The following is an 18,762-nucleotide window of genomic DNA, read 5'->3' as shown; positions in this document are numbered from 1 at the left end:
TGTTTATAATGCTCTACTGTTAGCTCTGTGCAGACTGACTCCCGACATCTGTGGACCTGAAATTCATTTTGGAGAATTCATTGTATGTTCATTTGAATTCATTCGTGTATAGCTATACATCTCAATGTACTTTATTCTACTCACAGAATATAGTATTTCATGATATTCTTACAGGCTTCAGGATTCCATTAATACAGTAGGTAAGAAGTTACAGTGTTTTGACCATGAGGCACCAAAGGAAACCCAAGTCATTTAGCCCAACTGCCCAATTTCATAAACCAGAAGCTGAAATCCAGGATAAGTTGGGGGCCCTGGTCTAGGTCCCACACCAAGCCATCCACCGTCTAGTTGTGCAATGCCTGGCCCAGACCCCGAGTGCAAATCTTACCATCAAGGGGCTTGTCAGCAATGCTCTCAAAATATCCTTTGCTCTGAATTTTAATCATATTTGCCATCTGCAGAATGTTCTTTTGTTGTAGGCAACTGAGTTAGATAGAAATATTATAGGCAGTCAGACAGGGCTAGGCCCTCAAAGGAGCCAGAGCAGATGAGATGCCTTGCAGCTGTGGGGGACCACAAGCACCTCCTCTGTGGGCCAGATTTTAAGACAAAACAAATGCATACCTCCTGTCTTGGTTACTTTTCTCTTATTGCTAAGACAAAATACCTGACACCCAAAATGAAGGAAGGAAAGGTTTATTTAGCTTACAGTTTGTGGAGGTTTCAGTCCATACTTGGCTGGCTCCAAGGCAGAGTGGTACATGGGAGACGGCAACAGTTCATGGCGACAGAAGACAGCAAAAGCAACAAGAACAAAATGGAGGATAGCAGGCAGGAGAGCAAGCCTCTTTCCCTTCCTTATATTGTATGCAAACTATCTGCCCCAGGGGCAGGTGTAGCACTCACACCCACAATCCCAGCTTTGGAGTATGGATCAATCATAAATCTAGAAGCCTGCCCCATGACTTCATGAGGATTTAGGGGGACATGCACACACAAACCATAACACCTCCCTAAAAATAAACAACAGGGATTGGTATTCTAAATAGGTATCAGTCACTGTGAGAAAGCCAGGAAGAGCCACTGACCCAACCCCCTACAGGAAGAGCCCCTGTACTGTATTCATGCCTGGTTCCTATGTGACTTGCTTCCCTATTTGATCCTGATTTAATAAATTCTACCGGAGCACAATTATACTTGTAATCTTATTGACTGACTGTAGCTTCATCCCATCTCACACCCACCTTGCGATTTCCCATGTTTCCCACCTTGGACCTGCCTCCCACCATGGATTTGCTCTATAAAAATCCCTAGAAAAGGCAGGTTCCTTGGAAACCCATTCTAGACCCCTTCTGTCTTTCTCTGAGACTGAAGCTTTCTTTCCCTCAATAAATATATCCTGCTCTTAATCTTGTTGTTCCTCACATTCATTCTTTGATTTTAGAGAACACAAACTATCACTATTATGCTAGACTTTGGTGAAACAAATCTGTACTTAATGAAAAAAAAAAAACAACTCAAACTGACCACACTGGCACCTGAGTAGCTATATATTTCTTAGGCCCATGCTAAATATAATTGCTCACTTTAATAAACATTAGTGCAGGAAAATTGCACTTAATATGTGATAACATGTTATGTATAAATACATTTTTCTTTTACATAACAGATCAAAAACATAGTTCTAAATCTAAACTCCTTTCACTGTTATTGAAGCCAAATCCTTCCTACCTTTGGTGTTCATTTATGATGGTATAAAAATTTTAAACTAGGCTCTATATGCAGTATAGGACAGAAAAATTGCACAGAAGCTTTTAGTAGTTGGGATTTAGAAGGAAATAAATTGTTTTTCCTTTAAAAAACCCTTTTCATATTCTCATTTTAATTTCATATGCTTTTATAGACTAAATGTTTCTGCCCCAAATTCACATGTTGAGACTCTCACCTCCTATGTGGCCGCCCTGGGAGGTGAGACTTAGGGGAGGTCATGAAGCCAGAGGCAGGGCCTTCCTGTTCGGGACCAGCATTCTCACAAAGACACAGGCATGCTGTGTCACTTCTTTTCCCTTGCTGTGGGAGCCACGGTGGGTGACCACTGCACCCCCAGAATCTCCCCAAATGTGGACCGGCCTGCAGTGATCTTGGGCTCCCAGCCTCCAGACTGTCTGAACCATGTAGTTCTTTGTAATTTTCATAGCAGCCTGAACTAAGAAGTCAGATGCTTACAGATTAAAGTTTATTTTTTAAAATAACTCTCCTGCAACAATTTTAATATTTTTTATTTGATTTACTTTGCATGATTTCAGGAGAGATTCCAAAGAGATGAATGTATTTAGAGACCCAGACTCCAAGCAGTCACTAAGAGGGCTTGTTTTCAGGGATGTCATCTGCAGGAGCGGGAACACTGCAGGTTTTCTTCACACCCAGATGCGCAGTAGCAAGAAGGAAGGGCCTGCCTTCCGGGAGGGATGCTCTGCGGTCACAGGCTCCAGCCTCCGTCGATGACCATCGAGTGGCCAGTCACGTAGGCTGACTGCAGGGATGAGCGCAAGGAGACACACAGTCAACCAGGTGGGACCCAGGCTGTGTAGCTTCAGTCAGTCTATGGCTGGGATAGCTGGACCACTGACTCATCCTCACAGAAAGCACACTTACACATTGAATTTGGGAGAATCCAAATTAAATTTCAGATGCTTTGGAACTGCTGCGTGTCCTTGAGATCTGAAGATAAATGGCCTCTGGCAACTGGGCGTATGGCACATTCTAAGCAGGCTGTTAGGCTGCAGTGTTCAGAATCACAAAACTAGGGAGGTGAACTACAGCCATTCCCCAAACTAGGATAAAGTATAGTCCAAAATAGCACATCTTCACTCCTAGCCAAGTTTTAGGCCACTGCTAAAGTCTTCAATATATCAAACTGCATGAAGTGTGTTTAAAAATTTATTTGAGCAATAATTATTATCATTTCTGAAATAATATTCTGTACTAGTCCCACACATCCAAATCTATCTAAAACTGCAGGATCATAAAAATAATTATAGGTTTATACTCATAAAATGTTTCATTCTGCAAAGAACTAAAACTGAAGCAATCCTTGCAGAAGATAAAGAATGTTTTAACTAAAAACGGACAATAAAGTCTCTAATTTGAATTCTCAGGTTTAATTTGATCTAGAGTTTGAAACAGAAGGAGCAGAAGGAAAGATGTTATGAGTGAAGATGCTGTAGGAGTTCAATATATGAAAGTTGATCGTATAAATTAGACAAACTAGGGATTATTCATTATCTTACCAAAGAAACGACCCTAACCTTCCCAAGTTTTTTCAAAAACCAAGCTCCTGTTTTGGGCATGAACAGCTCTGGCTCCTCTAAGAAGCCACCAGTCTTTTTGTGGCCTATTTCAAGCCACACATTTGCAGCTGGTTGGCAGTTGGAGGTCTACCGCTCATCGCCAGTACTTCTAAACCCAGGGGCTCTTCGGAAGCTGCGGACTCGGAGCAACACCCAGGCTAATTTGCTTACTCCACTGTTTGCCTAACATCGTCCCCCGCCATTGCCAGTGCTGCTAGTGGCTCTGAGTGGTGTAACTGCCGTCACTGAAACTTCCCCACTCTGGGATCTGTCGCTTTCTCCAGCCACCCTGAGTGCACCATGTGCTAGAAAGAGGACTTGAGACCCTACCCTCCACTGCAATGGTGCGGAAGGTGGGACTCTGAGGAGGTGGCGAGGCCACACCTCCTCCCTCCCCTTCCCTTCCTTCTCTCTCCCCAAGTACACGTCTCTGTTTAATCAATATTCAGCGACTGCAACCAGGGGAAGGTGTTTTGTGCTCTAACCTTGTAACATAGGTTTTGCTTTCTCAGTGAATGTCCTTCAAAACCTACAAAGGCCAGTCAGGAAGAATCTGGTTACCAGTCAGGGGCAGTGTGGAAGAAGTACAATTAGTAATTTCCACACATGATGACAAACCAGCAAAGGAAAAAATAGCCAGTGGGCTTCTCCCGGACTGCGTCTAAAAGCCTCGCACCAATCTGCAGCCCTGAGCTCAGTGGAGTCTGGTTCACCCTCAAACCATCTACCTGAAGCTTGCATGGTCCTTAGGGGTCTGTGTGTTTGACTACCACTTAGTCAGGGCTTTGCATCTGTAATCTGAATAAAATAAAAAAAAATTGAATGCTTCAATTTTTTAGTCCTTCATTTTGCTTGCTATAAGGTTTTGAGATAAAGTTCTGTGAGGAAGAGTCAGTGGCTCAGATCAACGTGGCCTGTCTTTGAGGTCTCCCCTGTACCGTGGTGTCTCAGCACATCCCTGCCATCGACTGTATAGTGACATCACCCTGACGAACACACAGTGACCCAGAGGCCCCGGATGGGAACCCTGGGCGGGAAAGTGCTCACCTCGTCAGAAGCCAGGTACACACAGAGCAGGGCCACTTCTTCCGCTGTCGCAAATCTCCCTGTTTTCTGTCTCTTCAGGAAACCCTTCAGTGCCTGCGGACAGAGACCGTTCCACACATCAGGGATGGGAATGCACATCTGTGTTCCCTGTCACATCCTTCGGGGGATGGCCTGGTGCAGACCCCACAGAAAGGCCTCCAGTCTGCCGCCTTGATGAGTCCCAGCCGAGGCTGTGGGGACTTTTCCACCCAAGCTCAGTATCTGTGATGGCCCAAGCCACAGCTACTGTCACAACTCAGAAAGCTGATGCGAAGGAGGAAGGATTAAAAATCAGGGCCCAACACACATAGTGTAAAGTTCCCACCTTAACCACTGTGTGTAGTTCGGTAGTGTTCAGCACCGTCACACTGCTGTGCCTCTGTCACCAACCCACCCCCAGGGCCGTCTGAAGCTCTACACCCAGGAGGCACTGCCTTTCCTTTCTTTCCTCAGCCCTGGCAATCACCACGCTACTACTTCTTGTCACTCTAGGCAGGAAGAGGACGTTTTTTAACCCAAAGTTTAAAGACATGTAAAATGCTCGCTGTACCTCCTGAGGGTCTTCTCTGGCTTGTATTCTTTCTTGCAGAGATGGGGTATCAACCGTTCCTAAACCAAAGGGGGATATTTAGCTTGGTTACTTATTGAACCACAAAATGATTGGTAGCTAAACTTTAGACTTCTTTTTTATACGACACAACGATCATTGAAAGCCTTCTCCTTTAACTAGAAATGACAATTTCACTCCCACTTGCCCAACCTCCTATACTAGCTTTATAATAGCTTTAACAATAGGACTGTGATTTTTAAAAACACAGACTATGATTCTTTGTGACACTGAGACAGCAGCGAAGGGTCCGATGCTCCCCAGGAAATACTTATTTTTCTTTCTGCTGCTGCCCCAAACAGCTCTCAGCAGGCCACAGCCACATGAGATGCTCCGAGCTGCTCCTGGAGGTGTTTGCCTTGGCTGCAGCAGCTTTGGCACAGACGCAGCCCAGAGGACTTCACTCATAGCCTGTCAGGATGCTGTGCCCTCTGCAGCGCCCTCAGCCAAGCCTGTGAGGAGTCCCGCCCCATCTGTGACCAGCCGGGGAGTTGGGCACTGCATGCACAAGCTTGGCTTCTCCCTGTATCAGCAAAGCCTCCATACCTGTGGCATATTGGGCCGTGTGACGTTTAGGCACTCTTTCCTTTATGCTGTAGCGTAGCCCCAATAACGCCTCCCTCGTATGGCATATTTTTTGCCCGTTCGTGATTTCAATCTCGAGCAGGGAATGCTGGGCTGGTACACTAAGAGCTGGTGACATCACAGGCTCTTGGTGCTAAACCAACTAGGAGCCAGGGCTGCTACCACTAAACATGGCTAGAAGCCAGAGAACAGACAGCAGGGGCAAATTGCCAGGAACTGCCCCGGGGGGTGCACCAGATTGCTGAAACTCAGTAGCTGCTTACCCTGAGCAGCAAGAAGAGCTGCTGATGCTAAGGGTTAAGACCCGCTGGCACTCAAAGCCCAGAGCTGTAAATAAAGAGCTACACTTTGCCAGTTTTTGAGTTTTATACAAATTAAGGAAAAGGACCCTCCACCGGTTGGTGACATCTTGGTGGCCCGTACTGGGACCCTTCTCTTTAGAGGTCCCTGAAGAAACAGCCAGACCATGGTGATCAGCAGGAAGGGAGAAGCCTCAGAAACACCAGGCCGCCGACATTATTCCATCACACATGCAGCCTAGAGACGCTAGCTGGTGACGTCCCTAAGTAGGTCCCTAGGAGGCATGCAACCTTCTCAGGGATGTGCAATTTAGTCACAGTGCGTTTACATGGTGACTTACGGGTCCTAAGGATTTTTTTTTTTTTTTGGTTTTTCTCCGGTACCGGGAACCGAACTCACGACCTTGCGCTTGCTAGGCAGGCGCTTTTGCTGCTGAGCTAAATCCCCAGCCCCACGGGTCCTAAGGATTTTAATGTGTACTATCTGAGCGGATCTTCACAACGCTGAGACACTGAAAAAGTGCATAAGCACTTTTGCCAGTTTGAGATCCAGCTTGATGCAGTAATCTCAGAATCATTCTTTGTTGTCAGGTTCACTGTCGGGACTCGCTGGGGATGCTTCCAGAGCGGCTACAACCCCTGGGAATTTAGGTGACTCTGTATTTCCCTCATCAGTCTTCCTCTTTTCATTGGTTTCAAATTCCAGGTTTTAATCACGGTTTTAAGTTTCTAATAAAAATATAATTTAGAATTGTTTTACACTAAAATAGGAAAGTGGGAATGACATTAAAGACTTAAAGCTGCAATTGGTTCACATCCTCCACAGCAGAGGGCTCTGCGGACCTGTTCGCTGCTTGCGACCTGGAACCCTCTTGAGGGGACCGCTTATTCACACAGAAGCGTAGTCTGCAGAGCCGTGTGATCTTTCTGAGGCTGTAACAAATGAATTTACACGGCATCCTCAGCTCCTCCTTCAGACCATGCTCCTGAGAATGCCACAAGTTGGATCCGGTTCACTGCAGCAACAGTGGTCCCCTTCTGTCCCGCTCCCAGCAGTCTCCTCCCTTCCCTTGTCAACTGCCTTCTTGGAATACAAACTTTCACCAAGAGTGTGCACTTTTAGCATGCATGATGCTCTCCTCAGCACGTGCCTCCTGTGGCCAAGGGGACACCCATTGCTTCCCGCTCATGACCCCAGGAGTAGCTCTTCTGGGACAGCTGCAGATGAATCCCCCCGCCACTGGCCCCAGCTGTGTCCACCACACCGCTCCACACACGGTGCCACAGCAGACACCCGTCTGACGCAGAGCCACCTGCGTCATCCCAGACACCATGTTCTTCCTCAGGGCTACTCTGTGACTGGCGCCGTGAATCACGGCTAGTTCCTTGTTCCGCAGAGCTTGAGAGCATCTTTTCCAATCTCATGAAAAAGCCAGCTGCTGAAACAGCCACATTTTCCAAATAATTTTGCCACTTATTCCATGGGGTAAGTGGCACCAAGAATAGCTAGACGCAGACCACACGAGTGTGTTCCGAACGCTTTCATGGAGCCTGCGTCCACTCCTTCCCCACACCCTGGCCAGCCTTCCAGTTTGGGAAGGTCCACAGGTCACACTCCTCCAAAACTTCCCAAACCAGCTGGGAACTACTGGAAACTCTGATTCTGGCTATGAGCTACTTCAGAGGACAGTAAGGGTCCTCATCAGGTACCCGGTACTCATTTTGTATGGGTGGAACCAGCAAAAGGGCACATTTATCAAACAGACCCACCCACAGGTGCTAAGACAACGACTCATCCACAGAAAACAAGGAAAAGTAGATTCTGTCCTTCTTTCTTTTTGTGAGGGGTTGGCATCTTCTTAATAAAGAGACAGACAGCAAGAACGTTTGGCTCTGAGAGCCCTGATCTGCTGCACCGCTGAGCTCTGTCTCTGTAGCACCGAGAGCGCGCGGGTCACCTGAAGGCAGATGGAGCATGCGCAGTGTGCTCATCCCATCGAGCGCACTGACCAGGAAGGATCAGGCAGACCCCGCCTGCTGGCCACAGTGTGGGCCCTTTTCATAGCATCAAAAAAATGAACACGACATTTTCGACTAGGAGCCACCCTGGGGCCTCCTCAGCTCTGCAGGTCTCATGTCCCGTGAGGCTCTGTCAGTTTTCTTCCCTTTTCTGTCTAAGCAGGGCCCCTTTTTCCTCTTTCCCCTAATGAGGTCACCGGGCCTTTTCCACTTGATCTCGAGCTGTCCCACAGGCCTGGGTGGCATTTGAACTCTCTGCCCCTGTGGCTTATGCCCATCAGGATGGGCCCTCCATCCTTACTGACACCTGGGCTGGCCTCGTGGGAAGGTGACTTTTCTCCTAAACCCGACAACAGAATACAGCCCAACCCTCTGGGGATGGGTCTTCTATGGCGGCCGCTCACCTGGGCACACGCAGTTGCACCTGATGCCCTGCTGGATGAAGTCCGCGGCCACTGACTTCGTGAGGCCGATCACCGCTGCCTTGGAGGCACTGTACACACAGCGGTTCTCCACGCCTAGAGGGAGCAGAGACCGGTGCCTCAGTGAGTCCCCAGGGCCACGCACACTTCCTGCCACCCTCCTCCTTTCTGTTAAGCAGACTGCTCTCAGGATATCTCCTTATTAGGTCTGTTTCCGCATCTAGGCAAACAGTGTCAGCACCGTGACTCAGCGAGCTTCGGCGCCGACACGCGGCCCTCACTGAGCAGCGGTGTCTGCTCTCCCCGCCAGTGGGGAAGTCCTTCAGGAAGAACCCAAAAGAAATAAGGGTGAACAAGAAACAAGGCTAAACCAGAGACACCTTCTGCACTCCTCCCTGCTGCCCGGTGCCCCCTTTAGACAGAGCAGTGTCACCTCTGTGGGGATTTCTTCACTTTCCACTCCCAAACCCGCCCACCGGGCTGTGGTGTCCCGTCCATCCTGTGGGGCCTTTCCACTACTGCCCTCTCAGGGCGCAGGGGGACTCTCTCTGCGAAGCCTTCACAGCCCTGCCTGAGTCTGAGTCTGCACTCTCCCCCACGCTCTCCCCGACGCCCCACCCCACAGCCGCACCCCTGCAGGACCACAGACCACTGCACGCCAGGCATCGTATGTGCCTGTCCTTGGGGGTTAATGAAGTGGCAGGTGTTGCCCTCCCCCAACTCTGTTCGTATCCACTAGAAGGAATAAAACGGAAAGCCAAGGAGGAAGAACTTTGTTTAATTTTATGATTGCCTTATGTCTACAGCAAGAGGTCTTATTGGTTAAGACACTTTATTAGTTAAGGAACTAGCACCAAGTTTTAAAACGCAGTTTTGAAATTGTAGATGGGTTTTAATGATATGGGCTGTGCTTATTCTTAAAGCACAGCTCACATGGTTGTGTGTGTGTATGTGTGTGTGTGTGTGTGTGTGTGTGTGTCTGAAAGGAGGCAGTTCCCACCTTTGATGCTGGAGGCCACTGAGGACATGTTGATAATGTTGCCGGATTTCTGAGCAAGCATCTGAAAATAAAACAAATGCTGTGAAAGGTGTCCCCTGGCAGTGCCCCCTTCACACGCCCTCTGCAAATCCCCCCAGCTGTGCTTTGTGGCCCATCCCGTCATCCTCTCCTCCCATAGTCCCAGTGGGTGTGAACACCCAGCAGCTTTCCAGCGAGCACGCCCTGCCCTCTGCCCCACCGCCGGCTGGTGCTGGTGGCACGAGTGTGCACCCTCACTGGCCTTCCCATGTGGCGCCACCTCCTGCTGTGGGGCTAGGGCATCAGGATGACTGGAAGGAATCCTGAGCTAAAGTTCCTGCTGCTGGGAAACTACTAGTGCACTGCACACGTATTTATTGTGCATGTGCAAGCTATTGTGCAAAGTCCTGCAGATTCAAAGATTCACAGTGTGGCATGTACAGTGGCTTCTGCTCTTTCCAGGCCATCTCCTTCCCAGCACCAGCTCAGCGCCAGCTATCAGGGTATAAGGCCCCCAGGTTTCCCATTCACGTGCACCTTCAGACAGGGACAACTGTAGGGCAAGGTGCCACACACAGTAGTGCAGAATATGATGTATGTCCCCCAAACTCTGGTGCAGGCTAGAAAGTCCCCTGGAGATGCCCTCTAGCTGTATCTAGTTAGTCCTACTCTGCCCAGACCTCCTGTCCTCAGTGGCTAGAGCTCAGCTCCACCCTTGGCTGATCCACGCATCTATACACAGACATAAAAGACCTTCAAATATCAGGTGCCAGGCCAACTTCACATTTTAGCACTGTGCCGGCTGTCAATCACGCTTCACCTCCAAAGCTCCAGCCCGGGGTGTGTGTCATGGTTAATGACATGCAGGGAACCCCTAGAAAATCAGGGCTGGAAGTGACAGTGCCATCCATCACTCTTGTTTTTAGACAGAAGATCTAAACACTAGGAGAGAGCCCGTGCCATGCCCCACGGCTGATCTGGGACAGAGCCAGATGTGCACAGGAACTTGATGCCAGAGTCCACGATCCTGAGCCCAGTGAGGCACAGTCACTTTAAACAGTGGCCCCGGATCCTTCTGCTCCCACAGCCTGGTCGTAAATGTCTCTGGCTATTTCACAGGTGCGTGTCAGTGCCTTGTGCGGACACTGTTACAGTAGATGCCTTAAGTTAAGGCAAGCTCAGTAATTTGCCAGTTGATATTGACACACAAAGTTCACACGAGTTTAAACCTCAGCATCTCTGTACTCCACACCTCCTTCCTTGACGAGTGTTGGAGAAACACTTCAGACCTACAGCAGGTGGATCCCTTACATGTGACGCCTTCCCCAGGGTGACCTAAGCTCTCCCCTCCTACCAGGGCCTCTGCTCCACCCACCCCCATATCCTGTCTTCAGAGAATGCATGCAAACTCCAAGTGCATTACGTCTCATAAGCTCCAAACAGGCTGAAAAACGAATTCACATATAAAAAATGGCTAGTTCAGCATTTGCTGAAGCACCCATAGATCCTTCCAGGCACAAACCGGGGTTAAACAGCTCCTTCATTATCAGATCAGTGCTAATCTCCCTGTCACTGGCTGAATATCCGAGCAAAGTATCCTCCAGCCCTGCTGTGCCGTCAGCAAAGCTCCGGTCAGTCCTGGCTCGGCGGCATTCAGAGCTGCCAGTGACCCAAGCCAGCGTGGTGGAGCAAAACCTCCTTTCTGCGGTTCACGGGGGCTCTGTTCCAGCCTGGAGCAGGGCTAATTCTAGGCTCACCCAGACAGAAGCCGGGGACATGGGTCCTAGAGGCCTGTGCCTGGATACTGGGTTCAGAGAGCTGCATATTTGGGTTCCACCCATGTGCTCATGATGAGACCTGGGTGGCCAGAGGACGTGATCAAGCAGGACTGCTCCTTGCTGTCCCCCTTTAGGAAATATTCCCTCCAGGCACGAGCCTGGAAGTGAACTGTTACTAAAGGTCATGAATGAAGCCAGCCTGCCCTTAGCTGCTGTCACTTCCAGCACACGCAGGTCCCTCCTGGGTGCCCAGCGTGGAGACGGCTGTGTGCCTACCATGGTGGAGGCTGCCTCACCTTGGGCAGGAACGCCTTGGTCATCAGGAACATGCTGCGCACGTTGAGGTTCATGGAGAAGTCCCAGTCCGTCTCCTCGCAGTCCAGGATGGTTCCGTGGTGGACGAACCTGGACGGTGAAGAAACGGCGGGGAGAAATGGCCATCAAGGGCGGGACGCAGCTCGGTGGCAGAGCGCTTGCTTGGCCCGCTTGAGGGCCTGGGCACAACCCCCAAACACTTCAGACCTACAGCAGGTGGATCCCTTGTCTGCGCCAAGCAGACAAAGAAAACACCAAAGACACAACCAAGGAACCTCAAAAACAGCAACAGAACCGCCAGAGAAAGATTTCCAACCCATCTGTCGGCCATATGTATTTCCATTATTTACCAAGCCAACGTCTTCTCCCTCAGCAAGACTTTCAGCGATTCGCAGGGAGCATCGCAGTATGCTAGTACAAATCCCAGAGACTTAAGCTAAAACTGTAATGTCCTTCTTCTAGAGACAAGGGCAAGAGTTTGGGGCCACCGAGTGTAAGAAGCACGGCGTCAGGCGCACTGGACGTGCAAGTGAAAACAGCGCAGAAGTGAGGGGACAGCCGCCCTCCTTTTTCTAGTTCAAGAGCAACAGCGCCCCCCGGTGGCGCGGAGCGAGCATTCTCCAGGAACGCAAAGCAGGCGAAGCACAGACCTAGCATCTCCGGGGTCGAGCCTCTTTGCCAGGGTCACTTCTAACACGGTGGACAGACAAGGCGGAACAGAACAAAGCCCGCCATCAGCACACGGGTGTGACTGGCTCCTCCGCACCCAGATTATGTAATGCGCCATGACCCGCCGCTTTCCGCAGGACCGCCGGCCCTCCTGCTGGCAGGACCCTCGCGCTGCCTCTATGTCCCCTCCCCGCTGCTGAGCCGTCCCGCGCGCTCTGACACTGCTGTGTCCACCACGTCCCTGGCACGCTCCTCCACGAGTCCACGCAGAGCATTTGTAAACAGATAACGAGAAACCTCTGCTTCCCGTCAGTGTCCACGCGCAGTCACGCGGGTCACAGCTGGCGGGGGCCCCGCTCGGGCCGCCCTCCGTGACTGTGCTGCTCGCTGAGCTCCTGTGACGAAAACCTGCCCCGGTCCCGCCGTATCCCCACGGAACAGATCGCGGTCCTCAGTGAACAACCTCACCGTGCTATCAAAATGATCCTAATAAGAGTAACAGAAAAGATTCCGAAAGGAAAGTGACATCAAAAGGTATACATTACCCAGCAACGTTACAGAGAACATCAACCCTGCCCACTTCCCTGGAGAACTGATCGATTTGCTTCTTCTTTGTGACATCCAGGACGCGGGTCTGAATACCTGAAGGGTAAGAGCAGGCTCTGTCACTTACAGCTCAGGGAGGCTCTCCTCCGGGGGGAGAGCTGTGGTTTACAGAATGCTACTCTGCTCAGGTAGGCTGTGGAGCACCGTTGATCACTGTGGTCTTAACCATTACATCTACTGAAATGTAGAATCTCATTAAAATGTAAAAATCTCACAGTCTCATCTTTTTTTCCGGGCACTGGGGATTGAACCTAGGGTTTTCACACTGAGCTACATCTCTAGCACACAACACCCACCCCCCACTCCACACACACACACGCTTCATTTTTATTTTGAGACAAGGTCTTGCTTGGGGGTACATGATGGACTCAAAGTTGGGCTTCTCCTGTCTCAGCCTCCCAGAGTGTTGTGATTACGTTTGTGCCACCCAGCTTTAAAATTCCAGCATGACAAGCTCAATAACACACCCATTTCTTCCCCTGCTGCTCTGCTTCGGAGTTGAGTTATAAGGGTCTTTCAAGGAGCAAGTTAGCAAGTTTACAGGGAGGTATGACTGGCCCCACCAGCTGGTTGTCTGCGGGAGCCTGGGTGTGGGTGCTGTGTCCTGAGTTCTGCAGGAGTTAGGGGTGAAGGAAGGGTGGTGGCTGCGGGGCACAACCTGTTGCTATTTATAAGCTTCACTTCTGATGTCTTTTCTGTTTTTTTTTTTTTTTTTTTTTTTTTCAGAAATAACTCTCAGTCAATTTAAAGGCTGGCTACAAGGGACCCAGCACGGGGTCTGAGAAGCAAATCCCATTCTCTAGTACAAGCAGCATTTACTTAGGGCTGGCTGTGGTCACATGTGGCTGTAACCCCAGTACTCTGGGAGGCTGAGGCAGAAGGACAGTAAGATTGAGCAAGGCCTGGGCCACTTAATAAAAGGACCAGGGAGATAGCTCAGTGTGAGGGCCCCAGGTTCAAGCCCCAGTATGCAAATAAAATTAACACATATGGTTTAAGGATTATTTTGGATATAGGAAGAAAAGATTTAAAAAAAAAGAGAGAAAAGATTAATAAAGAAAATAAGGCTGAAGTTTGGATTTAGGAGGACTTCTCTGTGCCACTCGAGCTCGGGGCTGTGTAACCGGCCCACCCCACTGCCTCCTGGGTGGGTCCTCCACCCGCAACCCTTCGGGGTCCCTGAAGGATGCGGGCCGGGGCCAGGCTGTCTGGAGCAGCTGCTCCCACACCCGGCTGGCGGCACCGGGAGCAGAGCGAGCTGGGACTGCAGTGTGTGTGCGTGGAGTGAGTGTGGGTCTGGATACTCCGGCAACACAGCTGCAGTGTTGGTCAGGGTCCGACCTTGTGGCCTACGACGGCGCAGTTGTGAAGACCCAGGCTCAGTACAGCGCTGCACATGGTGTGTACTCAGAACTGTGTACTCAGAACTGACAGGGGCAGTAAACGGTGAGGATTCTCCCTACACACAGACACTCATAGACAGGCACCCACGGGGACACACACAGAGACGCACGCAGAGACACGCAGACGCACGCAGGATTGTGTGAGGTGTATGACCCTGGCGTGGTGATTATTCACACTATACTGCACGCGTGTGTCAAACACGACTCGGGGCTGGGAGGGGGCTCAGTACGGGGCTCGCCTGGCTCGGGAAGGCCCTGGGCTTGCTCCCCAGCACCAGAAACAAAGAAAAACAAACAGGGAAAAAGAAAAAACAGCACCTGCTTACCAGGCCCGAGGCCCTGGCTTCAGTGCCTAGCACACACACACAAATATCATATACACCTTGAATACACACAATTTTTATTAACTATGTCTCAATAATTCTGAAAAAAGACAATGTTTGAAGCTCATATAGTGTAAGTAGAAATACTTAATATGAAGAAAGGTAAAATATTCTCTTAATAGTTTTTAATATCGACATGTTGAGATGATATTTTAAATATACTGGGTTAAATAAATATATTATTAAAACTAGGGCTGGGGATATAGCTCAGTGGCACAGAGCCCGCCCTGAAAGCGTGAGGTCCTGAGTTCAATTCCCTGTACCCCCCCCAAAAGACAAACTAGTTTCCACCTGTCTCTGTTTGCTTTTTTATTTGCCTACTTGGAAATCTGCAAACACACAGGAGGCACATGTCACATTCTTACTGCAGGAGGAAGGGACAGAGCAGAAAGGTGTCACTCACAGTCAACATCGCAAGTGCTCATTTTCACACATAACTTTGCAGCCAGCGAGTAAATCTCTGAAGACACTGGGTAAATAAAACACTCGAGGTCCACCTCTCTCAAACAATTAAGCACACAGAGTGTCGGGTGCTTCCCAGAACAGCCTGAGAGCAAAGGGCCGGGTCTAGCAGGGGGCCAGAGAGTCTCTCTCTGCGCATGCCCGACCCTGCCCGCCTGCAGACCTTGCTTCTCACTTACCGCGCTGCCTTGCTTACCCGGGCACTCTTCCAGCTCTTGGAGTTTGGACTCATTGATATCGGTGGCTATGACTCTGGCGCCTTCTTTTGCAAAAGCCTGAGGACAAGGAGCACAAACACATTCTTTGTTTCCCAGGGGTGAAGGCACCCTCATGAATGCGAATCACTGGTCTTCTTCTACCTTAGTTTCACTGTTGTTATAAGACGGGTGGACTCTATAAAACGGGTGGGATCTCAGACTCTCCAGTCTCACCACCCATCCCACTGTCACCTCTGTCATTCACCAGCACAATGTGGCATATACAGCACTGGTCATCTGATGTGGCCCTCGAACAAGACAGTGTTTCTTAAAAAAACTATAATTCTATTTTTAACACCTCTCAAATACTGCTAGTCTATTATCACAGCCTATATACCATTTCTGAGCAGGTAACTAAACTCCAAATAAGGGAAAATTGGCTGGGTATTGTGGTGCATGTCTGTAATCCCAGTTTCTCAGGAGGCCGAGTAAAGAGGACCGCAAATTCCACCCAGCTTGGGAAATTTAGCCAGATCCTGTCTCAAAATGAGAAAAGAAAAGGGATGGGGGTGGAGCTCAGGGACAGAGTGCTTACCTAGCATGTGCAAGGCCCTGGGTTCAACCCCTAGGACTGGAAACGAAGTGAAAAGAAACGAAAGGAGAGAAGGGGAGGGATAGGAGAGGAAAAGGGTCATTTCTCCTCCAGGGACAGCAGGAACGCTTCGTTCCACCTCCTGTTCTGCTTAGAGCATTCCAGCTCTGTGGGGATGAGGCAGGAGAGGACAAAGGTCCCCTGATGTTTATGACTCTGGAGCCCTGAGTCTGAAATGGTGATCAGAAAGCCACGCACCCGTGGCCCCTGCAGTGCTGTATGGTGCACAGAAATGCATTTCCTGGAGTCTGCGGTGGTCACAGCGAGGGCCCGTCATAAGGCAGAGGCATCCTTCCTTCCTCTAGGCCGGCAGCAGTGACATTTGTAATTTAAGACAACAGAAACCTACAAGCTAATTTAGAAAAGACAAGTCTGGGCAGCCCTTCACTCCTGTAAGAGCCCTGTCCAGCGGCCCCAGGCCCTGGCTTCCAGCCCCAGCACCAGAAAACGGGGGCAGAACAAAGGAGTCTCAGTGCTGGTACACAGGGCTCAGTCCTTCAAAGCAGGGTGGGCCGACGACTCACCAGGGCTGCTGCTCGGCCAATGCCCTGCGCGGCCGCAGTCAGGACGATGACTTTGCCGTCAAGTCTGCCCATGGGGACCTGTGGGGCAAGGAGAGGGGGTGCACTGGTGGTTGTCCCTTCGGCATGAGCCCTAAGAACTGAAGCTGGTGCCTGGCAGAAGGTCTGGTGTCTGGACCACCGCTCCTCCGGTGCCTGGTGTGCATCTCAGAAGCGGCAGCTCCACCTCGGCTGCGACAGTGCCCAGGGTGCTGGGCCTCGCCCTCCTGGCCGCTTCTGCAGAGGGGATGCTGCCAGTGAGACCGTCACCGGGTCCCCGCCCCACCCTGCCCACAGCAGTGGCTCCGAGTCCCTTCCTGGGACTCGACTCGGTGCTCCTCTCATTGTCAGAGTCTGCACTGTCAACCGAGTGTGCATATCCTGGTCCCGTGTGGAGATTTCGGATTTGGCCTCCGATCCATGAACAAAAGGACCTGGAATGAAGTCATGTCCCGCGTCCCCACTCCACAGACGCGGAAGCAGCACCTGGCCCAGGTCCCCGGGCCACTCGACGGCACAGGCAGGGCCAAGCCTTGGCAGCCTGCACGGGGCCGTCGCTGCTCTGCTGCAGGTCACCAGGCCGAGGAGACATTTCACCGGACATCGCCTGCAGGTCTGAGGGGGCAGGCCCCCTGGGGAATCCGGGCCCACGTGCGGCACGGCCATTGTGTGACAGCACCACGGTGACGGGACAGGAGTGATGGGGGTCACACGGCCTTGGCCAGGCTCCTGCTCTGACCTCATCCTAAAGCGCAATATGGCTGCTCTGGCCCAACTCATCCTCGCCTCTGAATCCCAGGCAGGGGCAAAGGGAGGAGCAAAAGCCAACGTCTTTCAGAAAGGCCTCCTTTTCTACTGGAGAAGAAAGCGCTCAGGAGTCTCCGCCCAGATTTCACCGGCCTGATCCACATAACCCATCCACATAGGAGGCCCAAGGTGGGGAAGAGGTCTCTTCCTTAGGGAACAGCAGGAGCGAAGTGAGCTGCACCTGCGCTGATGGCCCACAGAGGGTGTGCAGCAGCCTCAGGGGCTGTGGGAGCGCTCAGGCAGCCCGGCTTTCCTCTCCAATGTGTCCCTTCCTTCCAGACACCCAGGTTTCCCTGCTGGGGACACATGGAAGGCGGACAGCACCAGACAGGCCCTTTAGGAAGGTGCTGAGCCCTGACCCTAAGCCGACACGGAGGGGCTGGGGATTGGGAAGAAATCTCGGGTGTTGGGGACGCACTCAGTGAACAGTGAGCGGAGGACCTTGTTGCGCTGGGCCCAGGCCCGGGCTCTGACCAGGGCGATTTCCTCGGGAGAACAGTGCAAACCGCAGGAAGAGGGAACGGATCAGCGCCTCTCAGCAGCTCCCGGGTGAAAACCCAGAACGCTGGCTCTCTGATAAGTCCTGGGGCAAAGAGGGTAATTTTCAGTCAGCAGGCACAGAGGACATTTTCTCACAAAGTGAAATGTTCACACCGGGCAGAGACGGCAAAAGTTCCCCTCTGGCTACTTGGACACAGTCAGGGGAGAGCTTGGAGCGCGTTAAGGCTTGTTTACAACTCGTCCTCGTCTGCTAGGGTTAAACTCAAAAGAGGTACGGGGCACAGAAGCCTTCAAAGTCAAAACTCCTCCAGCCTGGAGTTCACCGGGAAACCTTAGGAAATCTTACCTGCGGGGAGGCAGACAGCCCTCGGGCGAGAAGCAGCAGCAGAGACCTTCGTGCTGAGCAGTCAGGCGCTCAGGGACGCACGCTGGGACTTGTAGTCCGGGATCTGTCTGCACTGCCCACAGCTCGGGTCTTGAAGTTTACGAAAGGAATCTCTCCAGCCGTTCACTTTGTGTGTGAGCTGCCACCTGGTGGTGGGATCTGGAACTTCACTCCAAGGAGAAGGAGAGCTTGGAACAGCGGTTTGCAGCTTGCCGCTTGCCGCTTTCTTGGAGGTGCACACCTCTCCTTGCTTTGTGCCTAAGTGCTGCTCCAGGGTGGTCGGGACTGGCTGGGGAAACGAAGGAACCCAGGCCACTGAGGATTCGGACCTTCACAAGCCCTGAATTTCGGTTCACTAGGGTTCCACCGTGGCTGTCAGTCGCGATGCACGGTGTGTTCCAACTCCAGCCCACGTTGCCGGCAGAACGCCCGCAGCCCTTCTGCACTGGGGGTGGGGAGGTGGGGTCCCAGGCCTGCGAGGAAGAGCTCGGGGGTAACAGCAAGAGTGCGGAGACAAGGCCCCAACAGGAGCAGGTCGCGGGAGCCACTGGGTGAGGCTGGTGACCCGCACGTCTGTGCCTGGTGTCAGGAGCAGTGACCGCGCGGTTTCTGTGCTGCTGCCTCGGGTTTTTCAGTTTTATTTCGGGTTTGCTCACTT

The 18,762-nt window shown here is 51.3% G+C and overlaps 2 protein-coding genes across 2 annotated transcripts in view; both read right to left on the bottom strand.

Annotated features, from left to right (window-relative positions):
• The window catches only part of Slc9b2 (solute carrier family 9, subfamily B (NHA2, cation proton antiporter 2), member 2), a 55,689-nt gene extending 51,215 nt beyond the window's left edge, over positions 1 to 4,474 (bottom strand). The window contains exon 1 of the mRNA XM_013505379.1: positions 4,398 to 4,474. The gene's annotated coding sequence lies outside the window, so the exon portion shown is untranslated. The remainder of the gene's footprint in view (positions 1 to 4,397) is intronic.
• On the bottom strand, positions 2,262 to 18,184 carry Bdh2 (3-hydroxybutyrate dehydrogenase, type 2). The gene is made up of 10 exons (XM_005406232.2): positions 18,066 to 18,184; positions 16,376 to 16,453; positions 15,199 to 15,277; positions 12,694 to 12,790; positions 11,461 to 11,569; positions 9,369 to 9,429; positions 8,351 to 8,464; positions 4,987 to 5,045; positions 4,398 to 4,490; positions 2,262 to 2,533 (listed from the first exon to the last, which is right to left on the bottom strand). Exons 2-10 carry the CDS (start codon positions 16,445 to 16,447, stop codon positions 2,480 to 2,482), a joined length of 738 nt encoding a protein of 245 aa, XP_005406289.1. The 5' UTR covers positions 16,448 to 16,453; positions 18,066 to 18,184; the 3' UTR covers positions 2,262 to 2,479.
• Positions 18,185 to 18,762: the final 578 nt, after the last annotated feature.

This window comes from Chinchilla lanigera, unplaced genomic scaffold (assembly GCF_000276665.1).
Source record: "Chinchilla lanigera isolate Chin_1 unplaced genomic scaffold, ChiLan1.0 scaffold00095, whole genome shotgun sequence".
NCBI classification, from domain to species: Eukaryota; Metazoa; Chordata; class Mammalia; order Rodentia; family Chinchillidae; genus Chinchilla; species Chinchilla lanigera.
The sequence above is the reverse complement of the archived record's forward strand: the minus strand, read 5'-3'. Positions and strand labels throughout refer to the sequence as shown.

Coding starts and splice junctions, on each gene's coding strand:
- Bdh2 (XM_005406232.2), bottom strand. CDS start 16,447: ATGGGCAGACTTGACGGCAAAGTCATCGTCCTGACTGCGGCCGCGCAG. Junction 12,791..15,198: donor AGAGCTGGAAGAGTGCCCGG/GTAAGCAAGGCA, acceptor CTTACCCTTCAG/GTATTCAGACCCGCGTCCTG. Junction 5,046..8,350: donor GTGCAACTGCGTGTGCCCAG/GTGAGCGGCCGC, acceptor CCTTTGGTTTAG/GAACGGTTGATACCCCATCT.